The following is a 14,644-nucleotide window of genomic DNA, read 5'->3' on the forward strand; positions in this document are numbered from 1 at the left end:
CGCCAAAAATTGCCGCAGAAAAATTTGCTGCATGTCCAAAAATTGTTGCCCACGTCAAAAAGAATTGTCTCTCGCGTCAAAAGAATTGTCTCTCGCGCCAAAAAAGAATTGTCTCTCGCGTCCAAAAACAATTGTCTCTTGCATTAAAAGAACTGTCACGCGCGTCAAATTTTTTTTCTACACGCAATCTTTTTTTTGAAAGATTCGAGAATGTTTCGGCGAAACGGGACAGATATTTTCCTACTGACTTTTTTCTGCACAAAATAAATTGGGGTGTAGGGGCGTTTTGTCGACACTTTTTTTTTTTTTTTTGCACTGAAATTAGAGAAAAAGAGAATCATTTTCAAAAATTAGAATTATTTGCTTATAATGGGTCTATAATGGGAGTCTCTGTGTGATGACCTTTCCTTATTCAGAACTTTCTGTATAATGGGTTTCCAGATAAGGGATCCCCTACATATACTAGTAAAATGAAGCCTGGAAACCTTCATCAAGGCAACCTGCAGGGCTTAAGATATTGCAATGAAAATCCTAGCATCCCACCAAATTTTAGAACCAGCGGGGGGAAAGCAAGGTGGAAACCATTGATATTGACATGGGGAGGCAAACTTACTAAAATCTAAAGTTTCAAGTTTTTTCAAAATTTAAAAAACAAAAACGCCAAATTGATTCAATTTTTTAAATACCCAACATATTTGCAAAAAAACTTATATCAGAAAATCAGAAAGTCAGATTCTATTATTTTTTTTCATTCATCCATTTTTTTTTTTTTTTGGAAACGTGTATTTATATATCTAAATTTCTTAAATAGCAAAAACTTCTACAGAAGCTCGCTAAGGTTTTAGCTGGAGAATTTGGGTTATTAATTATACTGATAAATCTCAAAAATGGGCTAAAAACTTGCATAAATACAGTGATCTCAAATTTTATTAAATCAGCTCGTAAGCTGCTTATAATAAAAAATAAGGATATATTTGAAGCTAAAAACAGCAGGTCGTGATAAGTAGGGGGGTCATTTGATGGTGTACGAGTAGATCAGTTTTATTGAAGCATCAGGAACAGACGGATCATACTCTTTATCCCCACTAAAATGAATGGTATATCCTGGAAATGGTATGCTCCGGATGCCTCAATAAACCCTGCTCCATGTATAAGTTCAGTTCACCTACTGACCTGACTTGCAGAATAGATGGTTGACATGCTAACCACGGCCGCCTATCAATCGCTGAGCTGAATGCAGGCTCTTTGCGAGTTGTGAGGGTATATTTGATAGCTTGTTCTCATTTGGAACCCTATCACACCCAGAAAAGAACCGAGGGACAGACACTGGCAAATAGATAGGCAGAAAAGATAGTAAAATGTGACAAAGAGAAATGAAGCAATTTCCCAGCCCAGTAAACTAATTAATGTCTAATCTGCCTTTTTTCAAGTGTATGTTGCTCTGACCAATGCATCACAAATGAGCAGTATAAGTGATTAACCTAGGAGGCTGGTAAATAGCCTTGAGTTTTTGTTTTCATTAAGCAATTTATGAAAAACGAAATATATTTAACAAAGAAAGTACACGTACGTTTATAAAGAATAAAAACACATTGCAGATGGGTAGGATACTGTATTTATCACGCCGGAATACACAAAAACATCCTATTTCATACATCTTTCCCTATGGGTGGGAAGTTTAAACCTTTCTACTCAGACAGATGCAAGTCTGAACCAATTTATAACACAGGTGACACTTTGCAAAAAAATCAATTTCAGTGGTTAGCCCGGGAAGGTCACCGAAGATTACTAGAATGTAGAAAGATATTGCTAATGTAGGACTGGGGCCCGGCCGATGGAAATTAACTCTCTAGAGCTATTAGGTGAGACAGACTCCAGGCAAGTCATAGATAATTCTCTTCAAAAACATACGCACCTTATTTTCTTGTCAGTTATGGAGACTGGGAAAGAAACACAAGGCGACAAGATAGACGAAAGGCCGGCTTCGGGAGGCTTCTATAGGAATTAAATGCTGGGGTAGAAGGGGTCTGCTAATGTCATACATTGGGTCAACCTGGTTTTAGAACGTTGAATCCGTCTGATTAATGCAAAACAGGTCGAAGAGCTTGGGAACAATAAAATGAAACTCTAGTGACAATCAAAAATAAATACGGATTGTGTGGTGTTGATTGGCTGATGTAGTTGCCACAGCTTGGTCACTCATTGGATACAATGTAAAGATGGCAGCAACCTATAAAAATGGAGAGGAATGCACAGAATGTTGCCCATGTAGCCTGCTGCACATTGGCAGAGGGTTCCCTAGCGGTTCCTAGTTGCCGAGCTGCAGGTCCCTTGGGGGGATGATGGACACCCATTTCACAAAAAAATCCAACAACCATTGACACCTAGGGGCTGATTTACTTACCCACGAACGGGTCGAATGGAGTCCGATTGCGTTTTTTTCGTAATGATCGGTACTTTGCGATTTTTTCGTATGTTTTGCGATTTTTTCGCATTCTTTACGAATTTTTCGGATCCAATACGATTTTTGCGTAAAAACGCGAGTTTTCCTATCCATTACGAAAGTTGCGTAAAAAGTTGCGCATTTTGCGCTACGAAAAATGCACAACTTTTCGCGTGAGTTTTAACGCTTTCGCGTAAGTTTTAACGCTACGCAAAATGCGCAACTTTTTACGCAACTTTCGTAATGGATACGAAAAACTCGCGTTTTTACGCAAAAATCGTATTGGATCCGAAAAATTCGTAAAGAATCCGAAAAAATCGCAAAACATACGAAAAAATCGCAAAATATTCGTTTTCAAGTCGGAACTTTTCCAATTCGGGTCGGATTCGTGGGTTAGTAAATCAGCCCCCTAATGTATAGCAACATGCCAACTAGTATTTTTTTATTTTTCCTTTGACTGCAATTTGATAAATCTCAACAATTTTCTTAAATTGAATGCCTTAACTCAAGGGTGGGCAAACTACGGCCCGCGGGCCGCATGGAGCCGAGCTGCAAGGAGCCGAGCCACAAGGAGCCGAGCTGCAGGTCCCTTGGGGGGATGATGGAGGATGCTGGGAAGGACGCTGGGGGGAGGATGCTGGGGGATGGATGCTGGGGGATGGATGCTGGGGAATGGAGCTTGAGGATGCTTGGGGGGGAGCTGCAGGATGCTGGGGAGTGAAGCTGGAGGAGGTTGGGGAGGATGCTGGGGTGGGGAGCTGCAGGATGCTTGGGAGTGGAGCTGGAGGATGTTGGGGAGGATGCTGGGGTGGGGAGCTGCAGGGTGCTTGGGAGTGGAGCTGGAGGATGTTGGGGAGGATGCTGGGGTGGGGAGCTGCAGAATGCTGGGGAGGATGCTGGGGTGGGGAGCTGCAGGGTGCTTGGGAGTGGAGCTGGAGGATGTTGGGGAGGATGCTGGGGTGGGGAGCTGCAGGGTGCTTGGGAGTGGAGCTGGAGGATGTTGGGGAGGATGCAGGGGTGGGGAGCTGCAGGGTGCTTGGGAGTGGAGCTGGAGGATGTTGGGGAGGATGCTGGGGTGGGGAGCTGCAGGGTGCTTGGGAGTGGAGCTGGAGGATGTTGGGGAGGATGCAGGGGTGGGGAGCTGCAGGGTGCTTGGGAGTGGAGCTGGAGGATGTTGGGGAGGATGCTGGGGTGGGGAGCTGCAGGGTGCTTGGGAGTGGAGCTGGAGGATGTTGGGGAGGATGCAGGGGTGGGGAGCTGCAGGGTGCTTGGGAGCGGAGCTGGAGGATGTTGGGGAGGATGCAGGGGTGGGGAGCTGCGGAATGCTGGGGAGTGGAGCTGTGGGATGCTGGGGGGGAGCTGAGAGACCTCGTGATTTCTGATGGCAGCCCTGCGGGTAACACTGGCCCAGCCCGGCTGTAAGTGAATGCGGCCCCTGAGCCAAAAAGTTTGCCCACCCCTGTCTTAACTGCTAATTATACACTAAGGAAATACTTTGGAAAAGCAAGCACATCACCATTCCAGTATCTCCCAGCCCCATTAGCAGAATGAAGGCTATAACGTTTGGGCCACCCAACCCATTGACAATAATCACCCTCTTTCTTCATTTGGATCCTGAATTCCCTTACTGTATCTCTAAAATAGACAGACCTGGAAGCCCACCTTGAAGGTCAGTTAGGGTAAGATTTGTGAACTTGGACCTATGGATAAATGAGTGATACATTGATATGTTCATATATTTGTAACCTTGTTATACGCTAAGGGGAGCCTGAAAAAGGACCTTCAAATGGGGCTTGAACTGTAAAATCCCTGCTCTGGATCAACATATAGAAAATCTGTAAATAACTGATAACTGTCTTCAAGTAGGTATGTGTGCCTATTTACAGTGAACAATGTGTGCTCTGTTTTGCAATTTATTCAAATATTCTGAAACCCTTACTTGGGTAATTGCACTTATACGTACCTTCAACCGCTGACATTAAGAGACCATTCTAATAATTGGCACAGAGTGCTGAATACACACAGATATCATGCTAATTCTTTCAAAATGAAAATCCACAAAGCAGCCTGAAAAGTAAACAAGAGATGGGAACCAAAAGGTCCGGCTCAGCCACCCAGAAAATATCAAGGTGGCATTTACTTTAAGTGATAAAATGCATTGAAACAAGACTGCTTGTGATTATGAAACGAATAAATATGAAAGCCCACCGAGGCTCTAGTATTGAAGGTAAATATATTTAGCCTAATGGCGTTCGGCTCTCCATTTGTGCGCTCCTGAAAAGTCCCATTATTTATCTTTTTCTGCTTCTCCGATAATGATCTGTGCCAGCGGAGCCGTGATACAGCGGTTTTGATCATGGACTTATAAGAATATCAAAATAAAAATCATTTTATGGTGCTTTTCTCCCAAGATATTTTTAGTAAATTGAGATCCAGAGGATTTAACCTCTGTGCCAGATCCTCCTCCTTTATACACTTGCTGCCTTATTTATGAAAATGGAAATAAACAATGCATGTGCATCCGACTCCAAGGGCTTAAAAAAATGAGGCACAGGTATTGGACCCCTTATCCAGAAGTCCATTATCCAGAAAGTTCCGAATTATGGAAAGATAATCTCCCATAGACTCCTTTTTAATCAAATAATTCACATTTTTAAAAATGATTCCTTTTTCTCTGTAATAATAAAACAGTACCTGTACTTGATCCCAACTAAGATATAATTACCCCTTATTGGGGGCAGAACAGCCCTATTGGGTTTATTTAATGGTTAAATGATTCCCTTTTCTCTGTAATAATAAAACAGTACCTGTACTTGATCCCAACTAAGATGTAATTACCCCTTATTGGGGGCAGAACAGCCCTATTGGGTTTATTTAATGGTTAAATGATTCCCTTTTCTCTGTAATAATAAAACAGTACCTGTACTTGATCCCAACTAAGATATAATTACCCCTTATTGGGGGCAGAACAGCCCTATTGGGTTTATTTAATGGTTAAATGATTCCCTTTTCTCTGTAATAATAAAACAGTACCTGTACTTGATCCCAACTAAGATATAATTTCCCCTTATTGGGGCAGAACAGCCCTATTGGGTTTATTTAATGGTTAAATGATTCCCTTTTCTCTGTAATAATAAAACAGTACCTGTACTTGATCCCAACTAAGATATAATTACCCCTTATTGGGGGCAGAACAGCCCTATTGGGTTTATTTAATGGTTAAATGATTCCCTTTTCTCTGTAATAATAAAACAGTACCTGTACTTGATCCCAACTAAGATATAATTACCCCTTATTGGGGGCAGAAAAAGCATTTATTAGTCACTTTTTATGCAGCTTTATATATGCACCAAAGATTAACTTTCTAAGTAATGGATGAACCAACAACCAATGACAATTAGTCAAAAAGGAAATAAAACGATACAGGATAACCGTTTAACCCTAATAAAGATCAATATTGTGATCCCTCATAGCAAGCATGGCAGCAAGGTTCCACATATCTTCATAGATTCTGATTCTTACTTGACCAAATTCATTGCCAACATATTTTACAGTCGTAAGGTGGCAGAAGGGCCCCTGGAAGAGTATGCCGACAATACCAGTTAGTACCAAACCAAACCTATTTTGACACTACTGGTGATGGGTGAATTTTTTTGCTGCAAAAATATGGGCATTGACTTCAATGCATTTTGCATATTTTCACTGCTTCTCAAATTTTTGGCGAAGAAAAACAGGACAGATTCACCCATTAAAAAACAACACCCATGCACCAATTTCAAGATGTATCTATCGCCATGACTGCCTACATGTATCATACAAAGATTTACCGGATGAGAGGTTGTTGATTTAGTATTATATATATATATAGAGCATCTCCCCAGATGAAGTTGCACTCTTCCTTTGAAGTCCTATCCAATTGCTATGCAGGAGGCAGAGGATGACCTTTTCTTTGAAGCAGCCCATTTGGCTTTCCTTGGCCTCTTTACAGTTGGGTTGCTGATTGAGCTCAATTTTAACATTTATTTTAAGTGCTGAGAATCCTTTGTTTCTAGCCGTACAAAATTGGCCATAAATGTAACAAAATGGCCGGGGCAGCAGCGGGCTCTCCCAAACAGACAAACAAAGGGAAAAAAAAAAAAAGACCAAAGATAAGAAAAATTCAGTCGGCAATGAAAGGAAAAATCTGCTTACTTTAGAATGTTTCTATGGACAGATTTAGCCATCTCTGGATTGTAGTTAGATGTAGTTATTGTTCTCTGGCAGCATTCTTATGATTGGTATATCTACGGCATTTATTTATGCAGCTAACCATAAAGAAACTTGTTCTATAGCAAGGATGGAAATGCCATTAATACGTATAGAACAGCGGTTCTCAACCTGTGGGTCGAGATCCCTTTGGGGGTCGAACGACTCTTTCACAGGGGTCGTCTAAGACCATCGGAAAACACATATTTCCGATGGTCTTAGGAATAATTTTATGGTTGGGGGTCACCACAACATGAGGAACTGTATTAAAGGGTCGCGGCATTAGGAAGGTTGGGAACCACTGGTATAGAATAATACAATGTAAAAAACAATTGCTCTCTGGCCCCTATTAGGCTGGGCTGCCTATAGAACAACATAGTTGCGAACAGCCCCTGGCACTTCATAGAGGCATACTACATAGTGATTTGTCCTGTGAATATAATATAAGCCACTCAGGAAAGAGAGAGGCAGAGAATATATAATCAAAATACCTGCAAATATATCAGTGTTCACCCCCCAGAACAAGTGCAGAACGTCAAATATAAATATTACACAATCCAAGGCTTACAGCCCCAAATGGTCCCAATTTAGACAATTTCTAGTGAAGTCAATATGCGCTACTTGCTACACCATCTGGATACGGGAAGGACAGCCAATACGCGGCTGCGGATGGTGGGAGTCCTAGTTTAGTAACAGTTGGGGAACCACAAATTGGCTTTCTCTGTTGTACATTTAACTGTCACATTATGTGATACCAAGCATTTGGCTTTATCTTACTGGAACAGCTTCTTATATCATACTGCAGTGTAAAATAAGTGTTTAATATGTTTCTTTCTTAGCATCTACTATTAGAATAGATATCCATTAACTGTATAATGCTTTTATTGTTGTGTTCAGCTTTTCAGCTTCTGCAGATCATATCAAGGCTCCACAAACAAGCAGCATACTATTAACAACTTTATGTAAGTTTATTTAACAAGGAAGATCTAATCCCTAAGCACAGGGTATAACTCTATTGTACAAGAAGGAGAGAGAGAGAGAGAACAGGCACTGAAATAAAACTACTGTAGGCATAGCACAGCGCCCTCTATATTACTCCCAGTGGTAAACACACAGATAAGTATACTACATCTCCCTTCTTTAAATGAAAAAAGAGCAAATGAGCAAATGCAAACATTAATCCTAAACAAAGTCTTTATAGCGGCTGGGTGCCCTTACTACCCGACCACTTTTTGTGACTGTGATACGTTGGGGCTCAGCAGAATGTTCAGTACTGGGTTCCGAAGGTTCCTCTCTTGCTTCTTGCTGTGAACATGCTGCAGCTTCTTGGACCTGGTCTCCTTGTGTGTCATGGGAATCAATGTTTCCATATATTACTGGACCAGTGTCTTGCTGCATTGGTACTTTGTCTGGCCTGAGGTGTCTTCTGTTCCTCCTGTAGCGCTTTCCTTGAGGTGTGACTACATCATAAGATCTAGGTTCATCTCGTACTTTTTGTACAATTGCTGGCTGCCAGCCCTGTGTGGTTTCCATCCTTACTCTGTCTCCCCTCTGAAAAGGATTGAGACTCCTGGCTCTGAAGTCATAGTATCTCTTTTGGTTTGCTTGGTGTCTTTGCAAATGAGAGTACACATTCTGTGGAACGTTTGGTTTTAACACGGATGCTGAAGCTGGCAAATTGGATCGCAAGACCCGACCCATTAATAACTGTGCTGGGCTATATTTCATGCCTGTCACCGGTGTGTTTCTCAAACTCAGCAGTGCTAAGTGTGGGTCAAGCCCAGTTTGAGCTGCTTTAACAAAAGTCTTTTTGACAGTCTGGACTGAGCGTTCAGCCATGCCATTAGACTGTGGATAGCCTGGGCTTGAGAAAGTGAGTTTAAAGTCCCATTTGTTGGCAAAAGTAATCATGTCATGGCTGGCAAATGGTACGTGATCCGAGACCAGTTCCTGTGGTATGCCATGTCTTGCAAAGATAGCCTTTAGTCTTGCAATAACTGAATTTGCTGATTTGTCAGACAGTCGAAGCACCTCTGGGTATCTTGAGAAGTAATCAATCACAAGCAGGTATGAATGTCCATAAAGGTCAAATATATCTGCAGCAAGCTTAGTCCATGGCATGCTGGGTATATCATGGGTAAGTAGTGGTTCCTTCACATTGCTGGGCAGCATTTCTTGGCATGTGTTGCAAGTGCTTACTCCTAGTTCAATATCTTTTCCCATATTTGGCCAATACATGAGCATTCTGGCTTGTGCTTTTGACCTCTGAATCCCTTGGTGTGCGACATGCAGTCTTTCAATCATATGTGGCCTGCAGCTTTTAGGGATGATAAATTTGTCACCTATCATTACCAAGCCATCTTCTATATGAATTTCGTGTCTCAAAGGCCAATATGGCTGTACTACTTTGTCAGCTGACCCTTTCCGGCTTGGCCATCCATTGCTGTGTGCTTGTTTAAGTGCCAACAGCTCTGTGTCTGCCTCAGTTGCATCTTTCAGTTCTTGAAGAAGGTGCTGTGGGAGGGCCACGGCAACATCAAGGGAATAGACCACTTTCTCATTTTCAAAGTCAATTTCAGTGTCCATGTCAGCAGGCTGTACAATAGCAGCTCTGGACAATGTATCTGGTATCAGCATGTCCTTTCCAGGAGTGTAGACTACATGAAAATCATATTTCTGTAGCTGAAGTAACATTCGCTGCAGTCTCGCAGGAGCCTTACTTAAGGGCTTTGTAACGATGGCTTCTAACTGTCACATTATGTGATACCAAGCATTTGGCTTTATCTTACTGGAACAGCTTCTTATATCATACTGCAGTGTAAAATAAGTGTTTAATATGTTTCTTTCTTAGCATCTACTATTAGAATAGATATCCATTAACTGTATAATGCTTTTATAAAACTAATTAACATGGATTTCTGCTAGCCTAGTCTAGCCATCATTACTGGTTTGGGGACTGGTAAAATAGTTGTCCCTTTCTCCTGACAGCCCCTTAGTACTTTACACACCTAAGGGGGTCCTTATCCAAGAAGGGAAGTAAGTCTCTTTCTACTGGGTCAAAGTACGACCAGTGTAGTTCACTTTAGTAGTATGTGCCATTGGGTAATCCTAAATAGAGAACTGCCATTTTAAGAATTAAGGGCCGCCCCCTGGGATCATAGGATTCACAGTGCACACAAACAAGCCAAGGCACACATACATGCTAGGCCCCATCAGCCAATGAATGGGCAGAGTTCTGCCTTTTGCTCCCACAGTACTTCCTGTTACAGTTAGAGCTGCATTATTTCCTGTCAGGTGATCTCTGAGGGAGCACACAGCCCATCACAAAATGGCGGCTCAAGGGAAAGAATGGAAAAGGGCAATATATACTGATATAATATATATATATTAATAGGCCATTCAATATGATGTAATCTGGGGGTCTAGTTTTCCTTTAAAAAGTACAACTTTCCAATTCACAATTATAATGGAAACAAGAATGGCCCCAATCACTTTCATGCTATCGATACTCCTTTCTAAATGGCAGAAATTAAACATTGTTCAATGCTCTTGTTAATCAATACCTATTAGTGTCACATTTGTATGTGGTGTCTTACAAATGCACATAAAAATGGACAAAGCAGCTCACATTAAAACTTTGAAAACAAAACGTTACTTTTATAGTGCAGATACCATATACAAAGGCCCCATTTGGCAGCGTGTAAGCTGCACAGCTCCCACTAAGCCACAGTCAAATGATAAAGCAAATAAAGCAAATGCGCAATATATAATAATCTTCTCACGCTGGAAACTGGAAAATTAGCACTTATATGACATTTTGCTTGGTTTTATTCTCGGCTCATCTAGGGGAAAATGAATGTAGGTTTTATAAATAATGGGCCTTTCTACTTTGCAGGCAGTTGCTGTTTGTTAAATTGCTAGCTGCTCAGTACTTGGCAGGTACAAGGGCAGGGTGGGTTTTTTCCCTATATCTCCGCTTGTAGATTATGTATTCCCTCGGAATTATTTGATGTTATTATGTGGCAATAGGAGAATATACAACACTAACTGTCGCCCGGAAAGCATTGCATCTGGCAGCAATATATCATTTACACAGTTGCTAAAAAGGCTTGCAGGGAACCATTTTTCATGATACAAAGCAGCATACATCACAGGACGTCGGTGATGTGCCTCATCCAAAAGAACTACAGCTCCCATCATCATCTAGCTATTAGTTGTTCCACGATACACTGGAAGCAACTCATCTGGCACCGCTGCTGAAATGAAACAGCACCCGTGGTGGCAAGAAATATTTGTTGCAGATACTACTTCATGTGGCAGCTCATAGCCTCCTGGGAGCTCCAGACTATATATACATTCTTATAAATGATGCTTTGTAATATTATCAGCTCTAAATGGTGCATACTGATGTCACTCATGTCACATGACTTATTGAACGTATTATAAGAAATAATGTACAGGTATGGGACCGGTTATACGGAAACCTATTATCCAAAAAGCTCTGAATTATGGGAAGGCCATCTCCCATAGACTCTATTATAGCCAAATAATTCAAATTTTTTAACATAATTTTCTTTTTCTCTGTAATAATAAAACAGTACCTGTACTTGATCCCAACTAAGATATAATTACCCCTTATGGGGGGCAGAACAGCCCTATTGGGTTTATTTAATGGTTAAATGATTCCCTTTTCTCTGTAACAATAAAACAGTACCTGTACTTGATCCCAACTAAGATATAATTACCCCTTATTGGGGGCAGAACAGCCCTATTGGGTTTATTTAATGGTTAAATGATTCCCCTTTTCTCTGTAATAATAAAACAGTACCTGTACTTGATCCCAACTAAGATATAATTACCCCTTATTGGGGTCAGAACAGCCCTATTGGGTTTATTTAATGGTTAAATGATTCCCTTTTCTCTGTAATAATAAAACAGTACCTGTACTTGATCCCAACTAAGATATAATTACCCCTTATTGGGGCAGAACAGTCCTATTGGGTTTATTTAATGGTTAAATGATTCCCTTTTCTCTGTAATAATAAAACAGTACCTGTACTTGATCCCAACTAAGATATAATTACCCCTTATGGGGGGCAGAACAGCCCTATTGGGTTTATTTAATGGTTAAATGATTCCCTTTTCTCTGTAACAATAAAACAGTACCTGTACTTGATCCCAACTAAGATATAATTACCCCTTATTGGGGGCAGAACAGCCCTATTGGGTTTATTTAATGGTTAAATGATTCCCCTTTTCTCTGTAATAATAAAACAGTACCTGTACTTGATCCCAACTAAGATATAATTACCCCTTATTGGGGTCAGAACAGCCCTATTGGGTTTATTTAATGGTTAAATGATTCCCTTTTCTCTGTAATAATAAAACAGTACCTGTACTTGATCCCAACTAAGATATAATTACCCCTTATTGGGGCAGAACAGTCCTATTGGGTTTATTTAATGGTTAAATGATTCCCTTTTCTCTGTAATAATAAAACAGTACCTGTACTTGATCCCAACTAAGATATAATTACCCCTTATTGGGGGCAGAACAGCCCTATTGAGTGTATTTGATGGTTTTTTAATAGACTTTAGGCATGGTGATACAAATTATGGAAAGACCCCTATCCTAAGCATTCTGGATAACAGATCACATACCTGTGTCTTGTACTTAACATATAAGGATATTCAAGGTCACCTCATAGAATGGAACATTATTCCCTACACACATATACAAATATTGTCCACAATTATATATACATTTTGGACAGTACTTACCTCTTTTGGGTTACAATGTAGCCGTATCTGTCACTGCTGGAAGATTTCACTTGTAACTGTAACCCTTCTACATACACTTTCTTTGGTTCCTCAAAATACGATTTCTCCTCCTGCGCGAGGCTTTCTTCAACCCAGTGCTGCCCCTCAATAAACTCCCGGGAGTCAATGTCTTCGGCAGATTTCTTCTGAGCATTTAGTTCCCTTGTATAGGTCTCACTCTTTACATTTTCTATCCCATATTTTTCTTCCTCGTCCTCATCAGAGTTGTAGTTGATATCTCCAAACCTCCTTAATTCAGAGCTGATAGGTTCTTCAGACATAAACTCTTTTTCAGGTGGGTTTCCAGTAAAACCAGGGAGATAACCATCCTTTGAGCCTGTTTCTTTAACCTTGTGAAAAAGATATATTTTTCTATTAGAATATCATATACAGTAACAATATTGTCCAACATAAAACTAATTGGTGGCAAGGCATGGTAGTAGGGCAAGAAGCTTTGCATCAGTTATGCTTTATATCATTATGTCCATGTCCCTTCAGTTGTTGATGAAACAAAGTTCCCAGCACCCACCTAGAACTGGTGAAGCCCCCTAAATTGAATAAGAGCTGAGGTCCTCAACATGAGCCTGATTTTGTACAGGGTCTATATTTCATGGGTCAATGAGTGTCAGGGAGGTCATGGCAGTGCGGGTTCACACCATTAGTTTGAGCCCCAGGGCTAGGTACCAAGCAGATTAGGGGTAGCAGGATACCAGGAGACAGGAACAAGGAATATTGAGCGCAGAACTTGAAACTCAAGGTACAGGAACACAGATTACCAAGAACTCAAGAACAACACAGGATACAGATTCAGGAACCACCCACAAATGAACAAAATTAGCAAAATGATTCAGCCCGGACCAAACGGGGTAGGGAACAAAAATAATAATTATCAACATCTGGAAAAAGACAGGAGAATATGGCTACAAGGAGCTTCAAGAATAAGAATGGCACAACAGGAACTACGTCTCCTGTGGCTGAGAGGTACCTGTACAGTCACTGAACAGGCCATGCAGGGTTCAAGTCCCAATAGAATGGAGTTTATTTTTATGTCCCTCGGTTTAGATATCCAGGCCGTCCCCCTGTTCTCTTATCAAACATGGCCATTTAGCCAAATGAGATGTGGTTGCGTAGGGCCCATGCACAGACAGATAAACTCTGTACTCTAAAGATAAACTCTGCGTCTAAAGAGGCTTAATCTGTAGCATAAATCTGCCCGTTTATAGCCATACTAAGACAAGCACCCATGTGTATGGCCACCTTAAGACCCCTTGATCTATCATTTGCTCTGTCCAGGATTCAGAAGCACTCCAGCATGCTCACTAATGGTACCCAGACTTATGATAGGGAAAGCGAGTATGAGCCAATTCTGCTCCTAAGCTAACCATTCATGGTTCTACCAGTAGAGAGGTACAATATACAAGTGCTAGGATGGGACACCAAAATATGAATATAAAATGTTGAGTGCTCTTTGTAGGAAGCTACCTGAGAGCCTCCATATTAGCTACAGTTACTTGCAAAAAATAGGGCACTACTTAGAAAACATTTCAAAATTTATTAGTGACCCAACGCGTTTTGGCCCTAACAAAACAGGGGCCTTCGTCAGGGATTTTAGAAGATTTTAGAAACAGAACAACATTTTTAAGTGATTGTATGTTTGATTTCTTAGGATGTTGCTTATATTACATTTGTGTTTGCACGACAGCTCCCTTTATACAAATTTGTAGCTTAATATGTCCATTACTCATATCCAAAGATAAAGCAAAGAAAAAATGAGATATAATAACCCTTATAATATGTAATATTCAGTATGAACATCATTTTCTCTAATTTACGATCATTTACAAAAGAAATGATTTCCTATTAGTTCTAAGTTATTAGTTCTAAGTTCTCACTAACAATCTATAAAAAACAACTAACTTTTTTATTATATTGGTCGCTTCTCATTTACAGGGGTTTACAGAATATGTGTAGGGACAAAAGTTTAATTTCCTTCCTTGTTTTCAACTCATTACTAGACACCTACAGAAATTAAGGGTTCTTAAAAACTGTAATTACCAAATTTTAGTAATAGCAGAGACAGAACATAGTTCAAATTAGAGTGCATGGTTTGAAATAGAAACCCAATTAGATTACAACT

General features: G+C 40.5%; 1 protein-coding gene across 1 annotated transcript in view; it reads right to left on the reverse strand.

Moving 5' to 3' along the window:
* ptprn2 (protein tyrosine phosphatase receptor type N2) overlaps nt 1-14,644 on the reverse strand; it is a 620,616-nt gene that overhangs the window by 414,581 nt on the left and 191,391 nt on the right. Inside the window, exon 9 of the mRNA XM_002935174.5 lies at nt 12,469-12,857. Within this exon, the coding sequence (XP_002935220.2) occupies nt 12,469-12,857 (389 nt within the window). The remainder of the gene's footprint in view (nt 1-12,468; nt 12,858-14,644) is intronic.

This window comes from Xenopus tropicalis, chromosome 6 (genome assembly GCF_000004195.4).
Source record: "Xenopus tropicalis strain Nigerian chromosome 6, UCB_Xtro_10.0, whole genome shotgun sequence".
Classification (NCBI taxonomy): domain Eukaryota; kingdom Metazoa; phylum Chordata; class Amphibia; order Anura; family Pipidae; genus Xenopus; species Xenopus tropicalis.